At 40.1% G+C, this 25,190-nt stretch overlaps 1 protein-coding gene across 2 annotated transcripts in view; it reads left to right on the forward strand.

The window, feature by feature from the left end:
* The first annotated feature begins 830 nt into the window (after positions 1-830).
* Positions 831-25,190, forward strand: part of LOC124138662 (septin-2-like) — a 145,929-nt gene continuing 121,569 nt past the window's right edge. The window contains exons 1-2 of one of the 2 annotated variants that reach the window (XM_046505418.2): positions 831-861; positions 963-973. In XM_046505418.2, coding sequence (XP_046361374.1) covers positions 852-861; positions 963-973 — 21 coding nt within the window. In that variant the 5' untranslated portion in view covers positions 831-851. Of the gene's footprint in view, positions 862-897; positions 974-25,190 lie in introns of those variants that run through there. The other variant, XM_048396242.1, reaches the window with a different exon arrangement.

Consider the following 25,190-nt stretch of genomic DNA (forward strand, 5'->3'; position numbering starts at 1 on the left):
CTTAAAAGGTTGATCCTGTACCGATGCTAGTACCTCAAAACTAGGCAGCCTTAATTGTGATCCTGTGTCGATGCAAATGCATTTTACATGTATTCTCAAACAGCCTGTTAGAAAATATCTTCCCCAAGCAAGTCTACAATACAATAGATTCTCTGGGCCTCTTTCTGTTACATTTTGAAAGACAGTTTAACACAAAATATCTTTCAGTTTGCGTATCGTTGATGCCGTCGGTATTAAACCTTTATTTGTGCTTGTTCGAGTTACTACTTGCCATTACCAAACTTTCATTTTTGTTAAAAACAGGTGAAAGGCTAACAGTTATTCATCTAGTTCACGTGAATAACACATTTCTTATAATCTAGGCTTAGAGTAGTAGCTAAGAAACGGCGTCGTTATCTGGGATGCCTGGTTAACATAGGTGAATATTTCATATGAAAGTAAATATCATTAAAATCAAATGGAGAACTAAGATCTGATTTTAGTGAGATTGGACGAAAGTGCAATTGTTGTAACAAACAAATACCAAACTGAGACAGACATAAATTCGGTTTTAGACATGTTAATTTGAAGTCACATTTTTAAAAAATTGGAAAAAATATCAATTTACAAGTGCAAACAATCACCAAAAAGATGACACTTATAAAAAGATGACACTTTTCTAATGTTTCATGCTAAAAATAAAATGACAAATACACATGTTTAAAAAATACCACAAACAAATGTGAAAAGTGGCCAAGACTCGATCTCACTACACACATCGGAGAAAACTGTCAATTTTAAATTTTGCATTTACTAATGGAGTTGCTCCCCTTAGATAAACAGGAAATTACATCATTTGGCGGTTTGTCGAAATGGCGGCAGGTTAGTCTAATTTGTCACATGTAAACATTGGTTTGCCTCGTGTCGTCATCTCAGTGTCTCGCTTCAGAACATGGCTAACTATCTTCTCTCCTTTATTTCAGATCACAGACAGGTAGGTGGCAATTTGTTTCTCCCTCGTCAAAGCTGCAGGTGCGTTCTGAGCAGCGCCCATCGCCGGGCACGTCGTTCAACCATTCCAGCATGCGTTCTTGGACTTGCAGCTGTCAAAATGGGGTATTTGAAGCTGACTGCGAGAATGTCAGCAAATGATGCTTTGTTTGATACCGTGATTTATGAATTATATTTGGATTTTAATGAAATCCAGTTTTTAAACTTCATTTTTAAATTTTTAAACTTCTCAAGTTGAAGTGACAAAGGGTCAAAGCATGGTGCCAGTACAGAATTTGTGCCACACACAAAACAGTTTATTGAAAGATTTGACCTAACCAAGGTCAGTGATGGTATTTTTTAGTATAATATTTACATGCGCACATCATGCACAACGAACATGAAAATAAACTATCAATATTTTCTTATTTTTTTAAGACAAAAGTGGAAACACAATATTTAGGCATAATATTTTCAATATTAATAATAATGTGAATTCCCCAACATAAATATGCCAAAGAAAACCAAGAACTTGATACTCACTGACAATTTGGTAAAACATGAGATCCCCAAACCATTGTCATGATTGTATTTTACTTGATTTGTAGAGAAAAAACAAGAGTGGATACGGCTCTTTGGAAAAGCATGGGTGCTTTAAATTATTTGGCAATTCACATTTAATTAATGTGTTATTTTGAAGAATATATTTCAGCAATTTCGGTTGTTCTAGACTTAAAGCATAGACTTGCACAAGTCTCTAAGGCAATAGTTATAAGTTTAAATTATTATTTCTAGATTATATATATAATAAGAACAATTAAGTTATCTGGCAACCTTGTACTGTCTGCTTGTCTAGTCTTGCCAATCATATGGATAGAATTACTATACACATGGACATATATTCAGTACAGCCTTTGAGCAAGGCTACCTAAAGCAGTGCAACATGTTAACTTCTTTCAGCATGTTTAGTATAATTGATCACCTGTATGATCTCTGAATGTATAAATCTCTTTGTATGCTTCTAAAGGGAGTGGGGGTGCACCCCTGCCTCCCCCATCCAGACCCTCATTATGCCTTATATGCCAAAAAGAAGGCCTTGTGTTATTAATGGCCCTTTTTGGTCCACAGGGATTTTGTCCCTAAAATCAAACCAAAATATGTTAGATATAACTGCTAGATATTCTTCCATAACCATTTATTCTTATTAATTTATTCTGATTACTGCAAAATATATTCATTTTGCACAAAGAGCGCTGTATTACATCTTACAGAAGGCAGGGTTAGAAATTGGCACTAGTCCTGAAGTCCTTGCCAAACTGCCCAATAGTTAAGGTATCATAAGGACTAGTAGTAATATGACATTTTTAAGGGTTTTGCTATTTGTTATCATTATAAGGATTAGTGGGCTAAAAATGATGGTGACAGGCCTCACTTTATTAAAGTCCAATGTCAATGCACGACAAAGGGTATTGACATCACAAATACAGTCTGTGGCAGTACACCAATACCATGGTGTGTTGCTATAACACAGGATCTGCTGGATTTAAGAAATGAGAAACCTTTTTCAGAGCTTGTTGTCAAGGTTACACTCTGTGTTTGTGGGAGTGAATCCTAGCACACTAGTATCTTGCCATTAAGTCCACTAAGTATACAGGTAAGACTGGAATGTGATGAAAATGGTCATTTTAGAGATTTTCAGGAAGTATTTTTGTAATATTTAAACATGACCAAGTCTTTATCCTATGATTTTCATAGATGCTGATAAGGACAGTACAAACATAGGTAAAATAATCACCATGGATCAAGAATTGCTCCTAGTTAAATAGTTAAATTTTCTACTATAGTTTAAAAAACCAGCGTTAGAAATTGGCACTAGTCCTATAGTCCTTGCCAAAGTGCCCAATGGTAAAGGTATCATAAAGACTAGTAGAAATTTGCCCTTTTTAGGGGTTTTGCTATATGTTATCAATTACCCGGTATAAGGACTAGTGGACAGAAACTGTTAGTTTCTAACCCTGAAAACCCAACGTTTTTCAATTGCCATGATTGCTTTTTCTAGTGTACTTGCTTATGCCAGAAAACAAATAACTGTAGAAAGCTGGAACTTTCTGATTAGGGGCAATAATAATAAAAAAAAGAAGTTTGTTTTGCTTCAATCTCATTAAAATCAGACCTTAGTTCTCGCTACCGCTAAACAAAGATCTGAAGACATCCCATTAGGGGGTCACGTCAGAACGACCTTTCATCCGACCAATCAGTGCGTCGCTTACCAGATTATGAAGTGACAGTCGAAATGTGATTTCTAATCATGCAATCTCGAAAACTTTAACATGGGCTATTCCGAACGATAGTTACGGGTTTAACGATGGAATCCTTACAATCTAGACCATCTATTAGCCATCCCAGAATGTTTGTTTGTTCAGGTTTCAAATTTGTAATGGAGAATTTGTCAAAATAAATTGAAGCGTAGTTGCCTATTTGAAATTTGTGCCGTAAAGCACGAGAAAGCTGCCTTCTGATTGGTCATACCATTGGTCGGTCAAAGTTCGCGTAAGGTCGGTCTGACGTGACCCATATAATCATGATAATGGGATGTCCTCAGATCTTTGTTCAGCGGTAGCGAGAACTAAGATCTGATATTAATGAGTGGGTTTTGCTTCAGGCTAAAATGAGTAACTGGTAGTTAATGCCGTGAGGACTGGGATTTATCTAGAGCAGTTAGGAGGCCGATTTTCAGCTCCAACTTCCCAAACTGGAATAGAAAACATCCAAATCCATGTTAATAAAGTTGTAAATCATGTTATGACTTTGTAGAAGTAACATGCATGTGACTAACAACAGGGCCAATGAAGATGAAGAGACTTTAGATTAGTTTACATAACTGAACTGAATTCTATGGCACTTAGTTCAGATTCCTAGATAAATCATTGCAAGAAAAAAAGAATATTCACAAAAATCCCAATTTTTAAAAATAATATTTTTTCCAACTTTGTCAGCCAAGGGCACTTATATTTTTAGGAAGCCTAGATAAATCCCCGAAGAGGTCTAATTATTTGAAGTGTTCATAAAATGACCATGTTCACTTATTTTTCAAAGAGTTGGGACCATGTTGGACGGTTCAAGCTGTAGTAAAATCCCCATCTGTTAAAACAAATCAGCTGTTTCATCATGCACTTGGACTGGTTGGTATTGTGTGTCATTACGGGAGGCAACTTGACTGCTGGCCCTTCTTCCCGTGTCAAGCAGAAATGGCATTGGTTAAGCTAAGTAGGTGGCCAGTCAGTACTCAGATTTCATCATGTGGCAAAGGTCATGCTATATGATTTGTTTGTTGTTGAACGCCGCATTCAACAATATTCCAGCTATTTGACGGCGTTCTGTAAATGATCAAGTCTGGACCAGACAATCCAGTGTTTGACACTTGAAAATTTGACCTATACCTTTAATGTCGCTGCTAACGACCCGAGTGTGATAAAGTTCAGATTAGTCCAGAGGCACCGAAAGCTTGGTGAATTGTTACATGCTTGTTGTTCCTCTTGAACAAACCTCCTGAAGCAAAAGTATCTTCAGGGAACGGTCTGTAAAACTGTGGACGTACCAGACAAGAGGTAGGACGTAGATCAAGTCAAGTTTTGGCCCTGATGTACTTTGGTGTGTTGTTTAACGCCGCACTCAGCAATATTCCGACGGTCTGTAAATAATCGAGTCTGGACCAGACAATCAAGTGATTAATATTATGAGCATCAGTCAACACAATTGGGATTGATGACATGCATGAACCATGTCAGCGAGGCTGACCACCCGACCCCGTTAGTCCCCTTTTACGGCAAGCATGGGTTGCTGAAGACCTATTCTACTCTGGAATCCTCATGGGTCCCTGATGTACTTCTCACCACTTGGTCAAGTGTCATGTGTTGACCAAAACACATATGGATGCGGGTTTTAAACCTCATATAATAAGCCAAGGGGAAATGTTTTATCTTGAAACCGAAAGAAAAATCTGAAGCAAGTTTTATCAACAATTTTATGTTTCAAACACACTTTCCAGGAACCTTCTGAAACAGACGTAAAATACCTGTTGCTGTACATGTACTTGAATAGAGATTCTTAAAGCATTGTTATTTATCAGCACCTCTGTCGCCTTATATTTAAAATATATGGGCACAAGTGTGGGGTTTTATGATAATATAAAGACAATGACAGGACAATGGAATGATGTCACTGGAGGTTTATAACAAGTCGTAATCATCAGTAGGTTTACTCACAATGGAAGATAAATCATTATGATCATATTGAATTGCTGTTCACAGCAGCATTACTTCTAAACTCACTCAATGACAGAACTTGGCCAATGAAGAGTTTTGCTAATTTCTACAATGTATTAAACATGCTAAAGGGTCTTTTCCAAGTAAAAAAATATACTTATTCTATGAATACTGTTTCTTGTTATTTGTGTTTTTCCCAGAAATGTGCATGTCAAATTGTTCATGGTTTTATCATGGTTGAGACCACTTGGTTCCCTCTCAATGTCAAGCTTGTTCATATTTAGTTCTGTGTACTGCTAGATTTAATGAAATGGCACTTATTTGCCAAAGTAGAAGAAGAACGTTAATATTTGATACCAGTATTTTTTAAGTTATAACACCACTAAGTTTGATAATAGGTCACACATCCGTGTCAATGATCACACTAATTAAGTTGACACCCGCCCCGGCCCTGCGTACATGACTAAACGCTCATAGTGGGGCACTTCTCCCAGGTCACAGGCAGAAGTCTGTGTGTCATTTTCAGCTTGTTCCTGTAGGTGAAATAATTTGTCATTGCAAAGAATCTTCAACGTTAGAAATCAGTGTTTGAAATAATTTTAAAACCCAACAAGACAGTCAGGCAGGTGACCCGTAAGTGTTGCCTGCCCATCTTCAGAGTTGCCTGGCCGCATTCAGACATTATAAATATTGAAAACTTGCAAACAATAAGAGACAAATTGCTTCTTGATTCAGTTGAAATAATGCAAAAACTTACTTGAGAATCTACGAGTTATAAGTAAAGTGAATTGTAAGTACATGTAGTCTTTAAATTATCTGCCAGACAAGCAGGGGAGGTGTAGGTAAATCTTACAAGTCACTGAGCCTGACCACATGACGTTAAGTTACCTCTTTCGCTAAGCATAGGTTACAGGGGACCAGTTTTGACCTGCATCCTCACGAGAGAAATTGTTCTTCAGTTCACATCATTTATCTTGGCCAGTAATTTATGATGAAGGTGATATGGCTGGCTAATGGAAAATATTAAAAATATCAGTCTCCATCCTTTCTATTGACTCCATGGACTCGTCAAAATCCGGTGTGGAATAGGTCTTCAGCAACCCATGCTTGCCGTAAAAGGCGACTATGCTTGTCTTAAGAGGCGACTAATGGGAATGGGTGGTCAGACTCGCTGACTTGGGTGATGCATGTCATCGTATCCCAATTGCGTGGATCGATGCTCATGATATCAATCACTAGATTGTTTGGTCCTCTCTATTACTTACAGACTGCCGTCATATAGCTGGAATATTACTGAGTTCGGCTTAAACAACAAACCAACCAACCAATATAGACTCCCATGTTATTGCGAAATGAATGAGCAGATATCAACTAACATTTAGTGCCAGAAAATATAACATATATTTGAACATTATACATGTATCTACAAACTATAATATATATATTAATCAAATGGGGGGCACGGGTGGGCCAGTCATCTAAAGCGCCGCGATTCGCTGTGCAGAGTTGCGTCCCTTGGGCACACCAGAAACCTATGATTGTGAGTTCGAATCCCAGTTCGCCTCTATTATGTTTCTAGGTTTGTCAGCACCATACCCGTGCTCGTGAGTTTCACCGAAGTGGTAAACATCTGAGACCTGTATCACTTGGGGCTTTCCTCCCACATTAAGCTGACACGCCGCGATATAACTGGAATACTGTTAAAAGCAGCGTTAAACCAAACTCACTATAAACCAAATGGAGGTCTGTGAGGTTTGCTGCTGTAGTACATGACTCCAGGGACCCCCTGAGCTTGTACCTGTTACCATCAGTGTGGCTGAAACCCTTGACTCCCATCCTTCATTTCAAACACGTACATCACCATGATCACAGTAGCCAGACGCAAAGAGGTATCTATATATATGTCTCTACTGAAGGTAATGGAATCTGGACATACTTGCCATCATCATCAACCCGAGTTCTAGGGGATCCCAGTTCAAGAGACCCACTCACTTCCATGTCCAGCGACCGCCGTGGTCTAGTGGTAGAGCGTCCGTCCGGAGACCGCCTCCGTGGTCTAGTGGTAGAGCGTCCGCCCCAGAGACCGCCTCCGTGGTCTAGTGGTAGAGCGTCCGCCTGGAGACAGCCTCCGTAGTCTAGTGGGAGAGCGTCCGCCCAGGAGACCGCCTCCGTGGTCTAGTGGTAGAGCGTCCGCCTGGAGACAGCCTCCGTAGTCTAGTGGGAGAGCGTCCGCCTGGAGACAGCCTCCGTAGTCTAGTGGGAGAGCGTCCGCCTGGAGACAGCCTCCGTAGTCTAGTGGGAGAGCGTCCGCCCAGGAGACCGCCTCCGTGGTCTAGTGGTAGAGCGTCCGCCTGGAGACAGCCTCCGTAGTCTAGTGGGAGAGCGTCCGCCCGGAGACCGCCTCCGTGGTCTAGTGGTAGAGCGTCCGCCTGGAGACCGCGTCCGTGGTCTAGTGGTAGAGCGTCCGCCCGGAGACCGCCTCCGTGGTCTAGTGGTAGAGCGTCCGCCCGGAGAGCGGAAGGTCCGGGGTTCGATCCCCAGCCGCGTCATACCAAAGACGTTAAAAGATGGTACTTGTTGTTACCCTGTCTGGCGCTCGGCATTAAGGGGCTAAAACAAGGACTGGTCGGCTCGGCGTCAGTGTACTGTGTCTGCGTGGGGTATTCATGTTAAACTGCGGCATGGTATCTCACTGAGCTAGCACTTTAAATCGGCATCAGTCCTGACTAGTACAAGCAGCCACACACACACACACGTACATGCACGTCGCTATATAAGTGCAATAATCGTTAAACCCCATTTCACCTCACCTCCATGTCCAGCCCAACTGCCCAACATAAACATGCCGAGCTGAAGAACCTCACTCACGCCTGCCCTGCAACTCAGTGAGGTGTTTTTCCATGTTTATGTCTCAACTCCTGCCTTATGTCGCCCTGTGTTTCCAGTTATCTGCGGGTCTTGAGACAGGTGTTGTCTGTAATTAGCAGGAAGTGATGGTTGTAACCTGTAGTGAAGTCACTCGGGTGTGTCTGGCCCTTCCGCTAACGCCTCCATTACTAGGCTTGCACTTGTCTGTCTCCATGACCCTAGAGAGTTTACTGAAAAATGAAGGGTTTTGCTATATGTTATCATTATAAGGATTAGTGGACTAAAAATGTTAGTTTCTACCACTGAGAATTACTAAGTTTAAATCATTTGGAGGAATGTCTTTTGAAGAATTTAATACTCCTATCAAATCTTATACTTCAGCTATTTGGGGTAATAAAGAATGTAACTGTGTTAATGCCATTCAAAATAGAGCCGCTTGTTTTTCTTGGGAGTAGGTAATAAAGGCCAAATCTTGCCTCTCAAGTGGGAAATGGGATGGATATTGTCTTTTACAAAACAAACATTTGAGGATGTTTTTGTTTTTTTGAAAAAAATATACTTATCTGTGCCTTGTAGGTTTTCTTTTATTGTCAAAAATTGGTCCTTAAAATTTTAAAAATCTTTGGATAATACTGTCCTGAAAATGCTGAATAATATACAGCTACCATTTCAAAATCATATCCTCCACTCAATTTCTTTTTTTGAGAATCAACTTGAAATTATTATCCCTGAAAATTGGTATGATCAACTGTGCAATGATTAGATACTTGTCTCACAAATGGTAACAAACTTAGAACATATAGTTTATTTGAGACAACACTACATGTTTCATTATGTACTTTGGAATGCCTCCGAGGTCTAGTAGTAAAGATCGTCCGACCATGGAGCAGAAGGTCCAGGGTTCGATCCATGGCCACATCATACCAAAACACATTATAATGGTACTTGTTGTTACACTAAGTGGTTAAAACAAGGACTTGTCAGCTCGAAGTCAGGATACTGTGTCTAAGTGGGGTATTCATGTTTAGCTGCGGCATGGTATCTCAGTGAGCTAGCACTATAAATTGGCATCAGTCAGGACTGGTACAAGCAGCCACACAAACACACACACGCACATGCTTGCACGTCACTATATAAGTGCAATAATCTTGGATGTGACGTTAAACCCCATTTGACCTCACCTCACCATGTACTATGTGTTTTGGATAGATCTCGCTAAATTAAGATGTGGAACTCTACTTTTAGAAATAGAATTAGACCACTCTTCTTGTCCCAAAACTCCATTAAATAACAGAATATGTAAATTTTATGCCTCCTCTGCTATAAGGGATGATGTGCATTTCACTCCTCATGTGAGTATTGCTGTGACCTGAGGCAACACGTTGTTGACCTTGCTACGGAAATGAATCTGCTATTCACACTAATATTACCCATTGACCAATGTTCATATATTATGTCAAGTAAAGAATTATGTCATCCTGTAGCTGCATATGTTCAATCTTCATTCAAACAAAGAAAACAGTATAACTAAGTTATTATTATATGACACTTGTAATGTTTTTTAAACCTAACAATTAATCAGGTCTTTGAAAGGCATTTAGAAGTGATACGCATAAGGAAGAAAATTTATGTATGTCAATTTCTTTATTATGAGGAACACAACGTTTCGGAGTAAATACTTATTCCTTTGTCAAGTGAATGAATGCTAGGAAGCCGCGAGCATATACATGTACCTGTTAGAACAACCAAAGTAATGAGATAACAAAGGTGGAAACTTTACAGGGGAAGCCAACAGTTAATTAGCGCTGATAGGTGATTAGCCATGGATTAGCTAGGAGTCAAATTATCACTGATTGTAAAAAGCAATGGGCAAAAGGAAGGCAGGGAGTATTTTTTCTGCGCATAATATTCAATTATTTTTTTTCTCCAAAATACTGAATCCGCACTATACTCAAGAAAATATGGTACTCCTTCGTCAGGTGAATGAATGCCATGATGCAGAGAGCATATATATGTTCGTGTAAGGACAACGAAATTAATAAATCAATGTTACATGTCCTTACATGAACATATATATGCTCTCTGCCTCATGGCATTCATTCACCAGATGAAGGAGTAAGCATATACTCCGAAACCTTGTGTTCCTCATAATAAAGAAGTTGACATCCATATATTCTCTTCCCTAATAATTAATATTCACATCTTCAAGGAGGGTATTGTATGGTTTTGATTATTGCTTAATGCCTGTTAGGAAACATGGAAATACTGTTCCAAAATGATTATTCTATAAAAATGTATTTTAATGTTTTTTGTCGTGTCTCATAAGACATAGCTGGAAAGTAGTTTTACATTATATTTTATACATTGTTTCTTTCTTAATGTACACTTTGTGACACATTGATAAACCATATCTCATCTTATCTTAGCTTTATGAGGTCTTTTTTCATGTTTATGTCTTCTCCCTTGCCTAATGTGGCCCTGAGTTTCCAATTCTCTCCTGGTCTTGTCAGGTGTTGTCTGTAATTAACAGGAAGTGATTGTTGTAACCGGAGGTGTGTCTGGCCGTTTCATTAACATTTCCATTACAGGGTTTGCACTTGTCTGTCTTCATGACCCGAGAGAATAAATTGAAAAATGAATCCATCTCAAATCTAGAATGATTTGAACAGTCTAGATTGCCTCAGCTCTAGGCGTGAAATTAAGCATTGTTCTTAGCATCCTTTAGATTTTAATCTTTTATTTTAATTTTAAATTTTAAATCATGTTAGTCTAGGTTTTGCATGGGCTTGAAGAGACTTTAGCAATTTCACGTCTGTCTGGGTATTTTTGATAAGTCCTTGAATTTATTCATTTAGAATGGGCCTTTTTTATTCCTTAAGAAGGGATAAGTTAAAAAAATTCCTGAAAAAGCCTTGATTTTTCCCGAAGAATATCTATCTCAAGTAAGTTAACTGATTTTTGTTGTTTTTTTATTGTTGAAAAGATCTGTTGAATACTGTGAAAAACTTCAAAGAAAATAATTTGTTTTGATGGCCTTGATTTGGGAGGAAGTGTTGAACTATGTGACTGAAATTTTGTACAAAAACCTGCAGTAGAAGCTCGTCTGATCAGCAAACTGCAAAGGCTGTTCCACTAACACCCTACAACTTACTCTTCTGATTTGCAATCAATTTAGGCTGTTCCTTAAACACCCCCACAAAACCTTCACCTGCGGAGCAATCAGCTGAGTAGACAAAAAGATTATAGATAACAGGTTCTTTATTGTACTGTAGTAGCGACGTTTTGATACAGATCCTTATACCGACTGAAAGAAGAAGAACACCCATCTGACATGATCTCATGAGCAGTCGGCTATTAAGGCTGTTCTAAAAACATCCCACAACTTACTCATTGGATCTGCCCTAAAGTAGCGAATGTCGTACCACACTATCCTCCCAAATTGACCTGACATTCTGTTATGTAATTGAAATACTGTTCAAAGTATCAACATAAGACAGGGTACAAGAACTGATTAGATTTTCAAGGTTAGATTTTGTTGTTAATATTCTTCTTAAAACAATACCAACACACGGTCTAAATACTTCCCACCACAGAATAAAGCCAAACTGTAGCTCAGTACCACATTTGAAGACATACACTGTCTGGAAAACTAAAAATGTTATGTTAAGATATGTATTGATAAAGAATTAAGTAGTCTAGTATTGTATCTTGAAATCAATATGGATGGGAACAGGTACATCAGTGAATTGTGCCAACATTGGCGGATTCATTCGGAAGATTAAAGAAAAAAACATTGTTCTCAATCCTCGAGTATTTGCTTACGTTGCATTACCACCGATTTCAAAGCAGTGTGCTTGAGCACAATAAAAATCAATGTAAGATGTTAGAGCCAAATGGAGCAGGAAATGGTTTCTGAACAACTTGTATTCATTTCAAAGGTAATCTCACCAGCTCCTTCCCTCCTGAGGAAATGTATATTTGTTCAAGCACCCTCACCGAGCCTTCTGTACAGAGACTTAATTAGCTTGCTATTCTAACCTGTCCTGGATTAAAGGTATAGATCACAAAGACAAGTAGAAAACTCTTATTTAACACACCAGAATTTGACTTGATGCAATCATTAGTTTGGTGAGTTCTAAGAAAGCGGTGTCGTTGTTAACATTTTACGTTTATTCAGGACTTTGCCTTAAGACATTACGTTGCAAGTCTGGTTTCGGGAGCAACTTCAGCTTTAAAGATAATTGTTTGGTTCCTGTTACATGTAAAAAAAAATGGAGATGGGAAAGAAAAGAAACCTGGTTATTAAGTAGTTTTTTAAGCTCACCTGACTGAAAGTGGAGTGAGTTTATGTCGTGGCGAGTTTTCTGTTCGTTGTTAACTCTTACTTTTTGAACATTTCCCCTGAAACAACAAGGCCTGTGGAGCTGCAACTTTGAATGATCTCGGCAATGGTGTCTCTAAAAACTGTTAAGAGAATTCCGTTCCAATTTGGAACATGATTGCTGTGGTTGTCATAGGGAAAATATCATTTCTGTACGCATGGTAGACTCACATCTAGACTATGAAATGAACATATTTTACAGAAAAAAACAGTTGCTAGCCACTTAATAAAAATATAATAAAAAGGACCCCAGAGACTCTCATCATTTTCAGATACTGCAGTCATCGAGACTTGCCAAACATTATAGACTTGCATGGGCTGTTTTGGGTATATTTGTTTCAGGGTCTGTGTGACAGACTACATGTATGGTTATGACATACTATATACAGCAAGTGTGTGGTATGAGGAATGACATATGATACATATTTGGGGCATATTTTGATTATTATTTGATCTACCTCGGATCTTCACGGGTCAAACCACATTGTTGAAAGTGAAGTTTTGTTTTTCTCTCCCTCAAATTGAGGATTCTGCTCTGAGACATTTGGCTTTTTTGCTGGCACTTTAGATAATAAATGTAACTTGCTTTGGGAGTGCTATCTTCTTGCAGACAAAAAAAAATTCATTCCTGTGTCAGACAGATGATTTCCTTTTGGCCAAAGTCATTATTAGATGTCAAGTTAAAAGATTTTATCAAATTTCCCCCTGTAAAAAATACCGGTTTCCAAAATACAGAATTTAAAAAAAAAAATATCCCCCCAACTGTTTCGTTGTCACTTGGTAAAAGTTAATAGTATTAAACATGTTGTCTTTTATTCTCTGTCAAGCAAAGAGTTCCTTATTTCAAGAACATTAAACTTTACTTAAATGCCAGAAATATTAATTGAAACTGTTTAATTATCTAAAAGGGTTATTATTCTGTATACAGAGATTGTTTCTTGGTTATGAAAGAATTCTGATAACTATAGCTGGCAGAGTCAGTGAGTTTGTTATGGTGCATGTTCGGGCTGGGACGGGTAACTCGGGTACTCGGGTACTCGGCTGGGTACTGAGTAGAAGTCGGGAACCCACAGGACTACCCGGACCCGTGATTATATTGTTTATTGCGAAAATTATCAACTCACTGGTTACACTGTAAGTGATAGACTGACATCTAGTCTCTGAAGAAACATATTTTACAATAAAAACAGTTGTTAAATTATAGTTTAAAATGTAATAAAAAGGGGCCCAAAGACCTTCTTCATTTTCAGATTTCCTGCTGCAGCAGTAATCTAGACTTGCCAAACATTATAGACTTGCATGGGCTGTATTGGATATATTTGTTTCAGGGTCTGTGTGACAGACTTTATGAGTGACTAATGTTCACATTCCTTCTGACTTTATATGTTTGAATAAAGATAAAAACTTCAGTCAACTTCAGTGTATGCATAACCAGATCAGTTTGTGTGTATCTAAATACATTGTGACCGGAGTACAGTCAAAGGTTGCCCAATCGGACATTTTGTACCTATCTCTTGGGACCTACAGCGGGTACCCTGGTAGGGTCGGGTTATAGAGGGGTGGGTACCTGGGTGGTAAATCTGGACTGGTTCCAGTCCTAGTGCATGGCTGTGGCCTCTCTGTCATTCGTGTTTACATTTTCGCCATCTCTAAAACCATGAAACCTACAGGGGACACGGGTGGCCCAGTCGTCTAAGGCGCCATGATTCGCTGTGCAGAGTTGCGTCCCTTGGACAGGCCAGAAACCTATGATTGTGGGTTCGAATCCTGGTTCGCCCCGATTATGTTTCTAGGTTTGTCAGCACCATACCCGTGCTCGTGGGGTTCGTCGAAGTGGTAAACATCTCAGACCTGCATCACTTCGGGCTTTCCTCCCACATTAATTTGACACGCTGTGATATAACTGGAATACTATTAAAAGCGGCGTTAACCCCAACTCACTCACTCATGAAACCTACAAAACTGTTCATTGATGATCACAGCTATGATGTGTCATGTGCTTACAGAATTCCAGCGGGGCGGTGGGGTAGCCTGGTGGTTAAAGCGTTCACTCGTCACGCCGAAGTCCTGGGTTCAATTCCCCACATGGGTACAATGTGTGTAGCCCATTTCTGGTGTCCTCTGCGGTGATGTTGCTGGAATATTGCTAAAAGCGGCGGCGTAAAACCATACTCACTCACTCAATCACTACAGAATTCCAGTCTGATTTTAGACATGGCTGTGAACTGCCTCTGTGGTCTAGTGGTTAGAGTGTCTGCCTGGAGAGCAGAAGGTCGTAGGTTTAAGCTCTGATCACGTCATATCAAAGACGTTAAAAGAGGGGACAAAACAAGACTGGTAGGCGTGGAGTCAGTCAACTGTATCTTAGTGAAGTATCCATAAACAGCGGCATGGTATCTCAGTGGGCTAGCTCTATAAAACTGGCATTAGTCTAGACTAGTAAATAATACTTATACAAGAAACAAATTTTAAAAAAACAAAACCCACCTCCCTGGTCTTGTGGTAGAGTATCCGCCCGGAGAGCAGAAGGTCCAGGGTTCGTTAAAAGATGGTACTTGTTGTTACCCTTTCTGGCGCTCGGCATTAAGGGGCTAAAACAAGGACTGGTCGGCTCTGAGTCAGTATACTATGTCTGAGTAGGGTATTCATGTTAAACTGCGGCATGGTATCTCAGTGAACTAGCACTATAAATCGGCATCAGTCCGGACTAGTACAAGCAGCCACACACATACATACACGTGCATGCACGTCGCTATATAAGTGCAATAATCTTGGCCGCGACGTTAAACCCCATTTCACCTTACCTCACCTCACAAAACAAAAAACTAAAATAATTTTTAAGAGGAAGAATTTTTGTAAGAAATTAAGTCACATGAGATTCACACAGAAAAGCTTCAATATATAAATTTAAACTATACTTCCTTAAATGAAGGAAGTGTATCGTTTAGGTGTCAAGAGAACAGAGTCCTGAGCAATATCCCTGCCATAACTAACACAACTATATTTCAGTGCAGGGCAGGCTTAATTACTTGTGTTCACTTTCTCAAGTAGGTTGTCTAAAAAGGAAGACTTTTTGTCGGATATTTCGTTGTTGCATTGGCTGTTGATATCGAAATGCTCTGAACAACAATATGAAAGTGCAACATTGATATTAAACCTTTGGACTGCATCTATGCTGTTTAGTCACCTCCATCAAAACTTGAGTCCCAGAATTACAGAGGTTATTTTACAATGTGGGCCAGTGCCTTTCAAGCGGATAACCGCAAAATTGTTCGACGCAGCGTGAATATAACCAGCGAGCAACAGCAACAGCTGCAACAACAGCAGCAACAACAGCAGCAACAACAGCAACAACAACAACAGGTAAAGCACTTGTTTGTTATTGCTGTGAGATTTGGGAAAGTGGATTGTTTTCTAGGAACTACAGACGGCCAGACTTCTTGAGCCAAAGTGGCGGTCTCAGCATTGTATGTTTTTTTCTGTTAGGTTTCTGTTTGCCTTTGATCATGGTAATTAGTTGTTGGGAAGAAAGGATGTTTAATTTGTAAGATTCGACAAGAATGTGGAATTGAGGAAACTATTGTATGTTTTTCTTGGTGGGGTAGAAGAAAGATAGCAAATATCAGGGAAGTAATTTACATGTTCAGATAATGCACTCTGCCTTGTGTTAACAACTGCAGTGTGTACATGATTCAGAATAGTTTATAATTTGAGAAATGTCCAGAGTCAAATCTCTCAATTTGTCTACCATGTGAAAGCAGAAGCATCGCTCTGACCGTTGAAGACCTTCAGGGATACAATGTGTGAAGCCCATTGCTGGTGTCCCCTACTGGAATATTGCTGGAATATTGCTAAGAGCGGTGTAAAACCAAGCTCATTCACACTCTCTGTGACCATTATCATCTCTTTCTGATAGTAAACGAGCTGAATGTCATCTTCTGATATACTACACAACTTTTGATAGGGATAATTGGTTGTGTCAGATATATCTGACATAAACTTGACACATTAGGAGTCCCAGATCAAGTACTGTGTATCAAAACACAAGACAAAAATTCCCCATCAAAAGTGGATTGGTATAAGGGACAGAGGGCTGACTTAGTAGGCAAGGTGTTTGCTCGTCACGCCAAAGGCCTGGGTGAGATTCCCTGCTTTTGAAGCCCATTTCTGGTGTCCCTCGCTATAGTGCTGGAATATTGACACAAGCAGCCAATATTGGCCCCAGATAAATTTTTCAGCCTTTGGGTATTTATTCGTAAGTTATTATTCACATTGGGTATTGATAGTTTTCTTTGGGTATTCGATATATTTTTCCACCCTTGGATCAAGTCTTGTGGGTATTTTTAATGGTTGGACTTTCTTTAATAATTCTGCTTAATATGTTGTTTCAGTTGACTTCTAACTTGTATCTGTTTGAGTGATGGCCCAAGTGTGTGACGTCGCGAAATTCACAACAGCAAATGTACACATCTAAATGATAATAGGCGAGACGTGGTGCCTTTTATTGCATTATTCACTGCAGTATGTGTGATGCCAGCATTCAATAAAGTAAAAATAGATCTGTAAATAGATTTTTGATTAGAATAGGTCCTAAGTACCTCAAATGTTGTGAAATCCTACCAAAAACAAATGGGGATTCGGAGGTGGCAGGAATTTTGTTCTAGGTGGCATAAAATCTCTCCTCACTCACCGATTACCAACAATGCATGCCCCCTCACATGACAGGGCGCAATGATGACTGTAATGTGTTCAAGACACGCAATAAACCACACAAGATGAAATGATCTGGAAACGTTTACACCATGTCTTTGACAATGTGTGATTTCTAAAGATGCTTTTTCATGACCACATCATTGTCAGCCTCTCAGAAGATCAATACCACAGCTTTCAGGACAGAAACTAACCAGGAACCTTCCCGGTTTCCTTGATTATACATATGAGAGGCGTCAACTTCCGTGGCACCAGTGCCATTATGGTTTGAAAAGGTCGGCCTACCTGACCGGCCTCAGAATAGGTGCCTGACATGCATGGTGTTTCTCAGTGTCTGATAGTCAGGGCTCCCCTGTGTCAGCACAAAGACTGTCTGTCTTGGCCTCTGCATCGCCACACTCAGGTCAGTCTGACCCAATACACAGGCAGACAAGGGAGGTCTTGGCCCTAAACCTGTATTGACAGACACAGGATTCTTGGCACTAAACTTGAATTGTTGTATTGAGTGTCCAGTTTTTCCAAATGACAGAAAGATCTGTCTTGGCCCTAAACCTGTATTGAGTTCTAGCATGGCCCTGAACCTATAATCATGATAATGACAGATCTGTTATGGCCCTGGACCTATATGGATATATAGACACATCTTGGCCCTAAACCTGTATGGACACAGATCTGTCATGACCCTGAACCTGAACCTGAACCTGTATAGACACACTGGTCCGTCATGACCCTGAACCTGTATAGACAGGCACATATCTGTCATGACCCTGAACCTGAATGGACAGACACAGATCTGTCTTGGCCCTGAACCTGTATAGACACACTGGTCTGTCATGGCCCTGAACAGATGGACACAGGTCTATCTTGGCCCTGAATCTGCATATACGCACGTCTGTAATAGCCCTATGAAACCAGGTAGTGCTTGTTTCAAGTGTTTCAAAATGTGCTTCCATATCTACGAGATGATTTTGAAAAGTAGCTAACCAAAATTACCATCACACATTATCCATTAAACCAATCCATTGTCAATGATAAAAACACAGTTTAAGCATTTGTATGCCTGAATGTTTGGGAATGTATGCCCTTCATATTTGGTTTAGCCGACCTAAAGGTTCCAGCACAAACTGATATCTGGTACCTCCATTCAAGCAACGAAAACAATGCATATTCCTTTGTCTGGGTATGCAGACATACCTCCTCCTGGAGCAGTTGGTGGAAATTAATTATGCATTAAGTGTGGTTTGCGACCAGCTCCGATATGTGTGATAATGATATTTCAAGTTCCAGCAGATAATATTATTACTATTGATCCCCAGTGTTCCCGGTAGACGGTACAAAACTCGCGTTGGAGCCCCCGAAGAATATTACCGACTCCACATCCTTTTTATGGACAGTGATGGAATTGGAAGCAGTCTCTCTGCCTTGGCATCAGGAACCCTGTTTCTTGTCATAGAATAGTTACTGAAGTTATGTTCCCTTGGAGACATGAAACAGAAAATTGCCTGATTTTGAGTGTGAATAAAACATGTTAGTTGCATTTATTTTCAGTTTGCTAACGAGAAAGAATGTGATTCACCCTGCAGTTATGACAAAGATCCCTTGGGTAAAGTGGTTGGGGACTAAGGCGTGGGATGTGTGGGATTCACCCCCTAGTGAGGGAAATACATGGTACATGTGTATTATCTCCTGGGTGAGGTAAACTGATTGCGAGACTCACCCCACAGTTAGGGATATACATGCACCTGTATAATCCCCTGGGTGAGGTACACTGGTGGTGGTTGCGGGACTCACCCCACAGTTAGAGATATACATGCACCTGTATAATCTGGGTGAGGTACACTGGTGGTGATTGCGGGACTCACCCCACAGTTAGGGATATACATGCACCTGTATAATCCCCTGGGTGAGGTACACTGGTGGTAATTTCGGGACTCACCCCACAGTTAGAGATATACATGCACCTGTATAATCTCCTGGGTGAGGTACACTGGTGGTGATTGCGGGACTCACCCCACAGTTAGGGATATACATGCACCTGTATAATCCCCTGGGTGAGGTACAGGTGACACACATGCATACATTGTGACCAGCCAATCCTCATACGTTGCTGGCTGTTTTGACAAGCCGTGGAGCACTTGGGCCCCTTTTACCCCGTAGTCCCGATTAGGGCTGGGACGAGGCCAAATTTACTACCCGGGTACCCAGCACCCTATTACCCGACCCTACCCGGGTACCCACTGTAGGTCTCAGTGGAGATGTCTCAAAATGTCCGATTGGGAACATGTTTAGCATAGCCCTGGCAAAACATATTTAGATACACGTATTAAACAATCTGTCATTCATACAATGAAGTTGAATGAAGTATTATCTTTATTCAACCATATGAAAAATCAGAAGGAATTGGTGCACAGTCAGAACGAAATGCGAACATGAGTGACTTGTAGTATAACCATGCAGTTCTAGATAAGTTTTGTCATTAAACAATATATCACGTAACTAGCCACAGGTCCGGGTAGTCCTGTGGGTACCTGGATCCTACTGAGTACCACCCGACCCGGGTACCCGAGTTACCCGTCCCAGCCCTGGTCCCGATGTATGCTTGTGACCACCCCACCCTCATTGTTGCCAGCTGTTATTACAAGCTGTAGGGGACTCCAGGGGCCCTTTGTACCCCGTAATACTGATGTGCGCTTGTCAATGAGGCTATCCCGTTCCTTTTTGATTGCAACATGCTATGATCATGATGACCGTTTTGAGATATCAAGATCGTTATGTACCATATAGCCTGTTTCTGAACTTGTATACATATTGTAGTTTGTAATATCAACTATTTTATTTTGTAACTAATTGTGCTGAATACTTTTCAAGTCCACCAGTCCAAACTTGTCCTTCTTCCAGCTTTTCACTCACAAGTAGGAGGACATACAAGCAGGTCCAAGCCTGGAGAATCAAGAGCAGTGTCGGGAATTCGGTTTATTTTAATACTAGTCCAGAGGAATTGTTTAAAGCTTACCATATTTGACGTAATAAGTGAGTGAGTGAGTTGGGTTTTACGCCGCTTTTAACAGTATTCCAGTTATATTGCGGCGTGTCAGCTTAATGTGGGAGGAAAGCCCGAAGTGATGCAGGTCTCAGACGTTTACCACTTCAGTGAAACCCACGAGCAAGGGTATGGTGCTGACAAACCTAGAAACATAATCGGGGCGAACCGGGATTCGAACCCACAATCATAGGTTTCTGGCGTGCCCAGGGGACACAACTCACGGCGCCTTAGACGACTGGGCCATCCGTGCCTCCCGTAATAAGTAATTTCAAAATTAGAAATAGGGGGCTCTTATTAGAATATAATTTTGGGAAAAGAGTTGAAAGATCATAAATTTCGTGGTTTATGCTGACAGCCTGAAATGATACAAAAGAAACGTCTGTGTGTATTATACACAACAGATATGTCTTTCCAGAATTTAATTGCCTGTAATTAAAGGCGCATTTAACACACGAGTGCGTATTATACACGAATAAATAAGTCTTGTGTACATTGATCAGTTGGAAGGGTGCTAATTGGGTTTGTTCACTTATTACGTCAAATACGGTATATTAATCTGGCTGACATATGTTAAACTATTACAAGACTGAAGGAAATGTGATTTGGGATTGGGACAAGTGGCTTAGGCCAGAGTGTTGTCAGCACAACAAATCCAACCCCCAATCATTCCCCAGAGTTTCAAGATGATATTTGCATCATTCTGTCTTTGTGTGTGAGGACATGTTGACCTGTTCTGCATCGCTAGGTCAAATGTCCAGTGGGGTTGTGAGTGCATGCCAGCTATTGATTACCTGTCCACTGCGTACTTGAACATCGGACATGAGCAAGTCTCAACTTAAAGAGAAGACAGCTCATCATTCGGCCTTTCATGAAATGTTGGTTTCCATGAAGCACCATCTTGACCGTTTCGGAATGATTTTGCCTCGTGTCAAGGACCTTGTAACTTTGTGCCAAGATGGTATGAAATTCACATGAAAGAGAAATTTCAGGTTGGGATCAATATCATTTTGTGGTTCATGTGTTACAGTGGGCATGGAATGTGAATTACTTCCAACCAGTTTAACAAGTATCAGGTTGGAGTCATTACCATGTCTCCTCAATCAGTATATCGGCTGTCTTCTGTGAAGCAGTGAGATTGGTTGACTTTAAAAGTAATTATTCCAATAAATGACTTCATAAGCATGTGCTTCCTGGCGGCCCCTTACTGAATGAACTGATCAAAAAAGATTCTTGAATTATTTCTTGAATTATTTTCCCAACCATCAGCTGTGATGTCGACCGTTACAATTTTAATAATTGCGATTTTGAGCCTTTAATTACACTATTACGCTCGCGCGCCACCAAATTAGGATTTTTGTTATTTTTTTAACAAATTATTTACCTGCATAAAATATCACAGAGGCAAATTGTTAATGCACTGGAGACAACGCTGACCAATGAGAGCCATGCTCTTTCATTCCCCATAGTGTTAAAATATCCATTACTTCTTGATACAAGGTCGATGATTGGTTGTTACGTTAAAACACACACAGAGCTCCAGATAAGCTGCGTATCTGCGTAAAATACGCATCAGAAATGCAGAAATACGCAGTAAAAATAAAATCCAAGCGTATCAAATACGCAACGAACATTACAGATTCGCTACAAAAATAAAACTTGTGCGTATCATCAAAATATTGTGAAGTAACCCTGCGTATTCGATTAGCAAATCAGCAACTTATTTTGAAATTATAAACGGGCATCCCGTCAACCTTGTCAGACCCCACGATGACAGTTACATCATGATCATTTGCCATCATACTTTCTTGTGGAAGTATCATGGTATTTTTAAATCCTATAAAGCTCTCGAACCCACACAACACCAGTTTGCAGGGACTAGATGAATAGTGTTTTTAAATATTTAACTTAAATACCCACATGTGTAAAAACTAGTGGGTAACAGAAATTTGAATACCCAGATAGAATTACTGATACCCAATGATTTTAAAATGCATGGGTAAAATACCCACAACACCAAAAGCTTATCTGGAGCTCTGCACACACAAATTATTTTATCGATATGTGTGGGTCCGGACAGAGAACTAATTACATCTACATCAGTATTACTTCAGAACTCGAAAAACCACATTGTCTTTCTGAAAAACAGTTAATTAGTGTCACATGATGTGTGGAGCTTTGACCACATGTTGCACTTACATCAAGGCCAGACGAAAATGTCAAAGAAAAATGCCCATCATGATAATGTTAACAATAATTTTTTTCACTTGAAAGTATGCCTTTTTACCCCATTGATTATACTAAAACTTCAATTAGGGTTGGCATCTCTGCATCATTGTTATCAGGGATTCACATAGGTTTATCTATCTTTGAGTTCTGGGGAATCTCTCTACAAGAGGGCGTTGGGGTAGCCTGGTGGTTAAAGCGTTTACTCGTCACGCCGAAGACCCGGGGTTGATTTCTTCACATGGATACAGTGTGTGAAACCTACTTCTGGTGTCACCTGCCGTGATATTGCTTGAATATTGCTAATTTTCCAATAAATGAACCAATCTCATTAAAATCAGATCTTAGTTCTCTCTACCGCTAAACAAAGATCTGAGGACATCCCATTATGGGTCACGTCAGACCAACCTTGCACGAACTTTGACCGACCTATGAAATGACCAATCAGAAGGCAGCTTTCCCGTGTTTTACGGCACTAATTTCAAATTGGAGACTACGCTTCGAAACATATTTTGACAAATTCTCGATTACAAATTTGAAACCTGAACAAAAGAACATTCTGGGATGGCTAATAGATGGTCTAGATTGTATGTTACTATCATTATCAGAGTTAAAGTTTTCGAGGTTGCATGGTTAGACATCACATTCCGACTGTCACTTTCACAATCTGGTAAGCGATGCTCTGATTGGTCGGATGAAAGATCGTTCTGGTGTGACCCCTAATGGGATGTCCTCAGATCTTTGTTTAGCGGTAGCTAGAACTGAGGTCTGATTTTAATGAGATTGTAAATGAACATGGGGGTCTCGGGCTGGCGATGTGTGGCACGCTTCACTTGATTTTCGTGATTTGTATTGGCCTGACTTTGGTATTGAAATTTGTTGCAATAATTGTTCATGTATTGTGATATGTACCACAGTATGTGGCATGTGTTCTTTCATCTGAAATTTGTTATGAACCTGAATAAAACCACACCCATACATCAGACTTCCCTTGCTCATTTTGGACAATTTTGTAGTTGTACGCCATTTTGTTTTATGTTGCTATGGTCACAAGGCATGCATAACACACACATTGGGTAAAGGAAGCTGGTTGCCAAAAGATTTGCTTTCTTAATCACAGGAATCGGTTGCTAATTCCTGAGTTCCCTAATTTAAGTCGACTTGTCAGTTATGTAAACTTCACCAACAAAGCATGATTTTGAAAAACGCAGTATACCAGTATTTTCCAAACGTTTTGTGATACATATTTATTAGTATTTCAAACCACAGTAATACAGAATACCATGCACCTCTACTTAGAAATATTACTTACAGTAATGACAACATTTACGAGGTGCACTTTCCAAGAAGTTTGAGATGAACACACAGCTAACTAGGACCGTTTGTTATCACATGGCTGCCGATCCTGAACCGGGTTGTAACCACGTAATCGAAACTCATCACTAACAAAATGGTTATTTCTTAAAAATGCACTTCATCATTAGTGTAAGTAATATTGCTTATTGTCGGAATGACTTGTTTCCACTTGGTAAGTTTTAGCACACATACAGCTATTTTTGTTACTGGTAATAATAATCGCAATATTTCATGATTCTATTTCAAGTGGAGGGGACTATGGTGGTAGGAAACCCCAACTTCAGGTAATTTCAGTGCAGCGTTTCTGAATGTTATGTAACATTTGCGAAGGAGAGGCCGACTGTCGTCGTTATCAAGGGAGAAGGCGTTTTGACTCACACTTTTCAAGATGAATAAATCCCCCTAGGGACGTTCTGCCTGGTTTTAGCAGTTTCCTCGTCAAGCCAGAAGTGATTCTGAAATTAGTATCGATTGTAAAGTTGCCTGTCATCTATTGATTTCCAGGCCTTTAATAAGATGGCTTGCTGCTCATTGGTGCATGTGCACCATACTGGTCCCCGACCTTGGAGTTGAAGCCACATGTGTGCAGCGGTATTGGGCTTTACAAGGAATGACACATAACACATTGGGCAACAGCAATTACCCAAAGATAATCAAGGTTTTTTTTAACCATATTTTTGTGTGCGTCATGGTGCATGTTAGGGGGGTTGGGGTAGGGGCGTAAAAGTCTCATTAAGTGAGCAGGGGTGCATATGTGGCCCAGGGGTCTAAGGTGTTGCAATTCACTTTGCAGAGTTGCATCCCTTAGTGCTCCCAGGATCATGGTTTTGAATGTAAGAATGCCTTGGTTATGATAGCACCGTACACATTTCATGAAAGTGGGCTTTCCTTCTATATCAAGCTGACACACCTTGATAACTGTTCGTTGTTTAATGCCACACTCAGCAATATTCCAGCTATATAAAGGAGGCTTTTAAGTAATTGAGTCTGGACCAGATTATCCAGTGATTGATATCGTTAGCAGCGATCCACACTTGCGAGACACCTTCCACCAAGCCACTGATCCTGAAGGCCAGAACCATCAGAGTCGTGTCTAAGCCAGCTCACTCTCCTCGAAATACGAAGGTTGAGAGAAAAGTGAAGTAGTACAGTGTACAACTCAAGTAGCATCTGTGTGATCAACACAGCATCATGTCACACATGATTTGACATCTGCCTCTTCTAGATATAGAACACTCATGGGTGGACTGTACAGTGAAGTAGCACTTAAATGTGATGAGGACTGTACAGTGAAGCAGCACTTAAATGTGATGAGGACTGTACAGTGAAGCAGCACTTAAATGTGATGAGGACTGTACAGTGAAGTAGCACTTAA

The sequence above is a fragment of the Haliotis rufescens genome, unplaced genomic scaffold, assembly GCF_023055435.1.
Source record: "Haliotis rufescens isolate VD_foot unplaced genomic scaffold, xgHalRufe1.0.p SCAF_15, whole genome shotgun sequence".
NCBI lineage: Eukaryota > Metazoa > Mollusca > Gastropoda > Lepetellida > Haliotidae > Haliotis > Haliotis rufescens.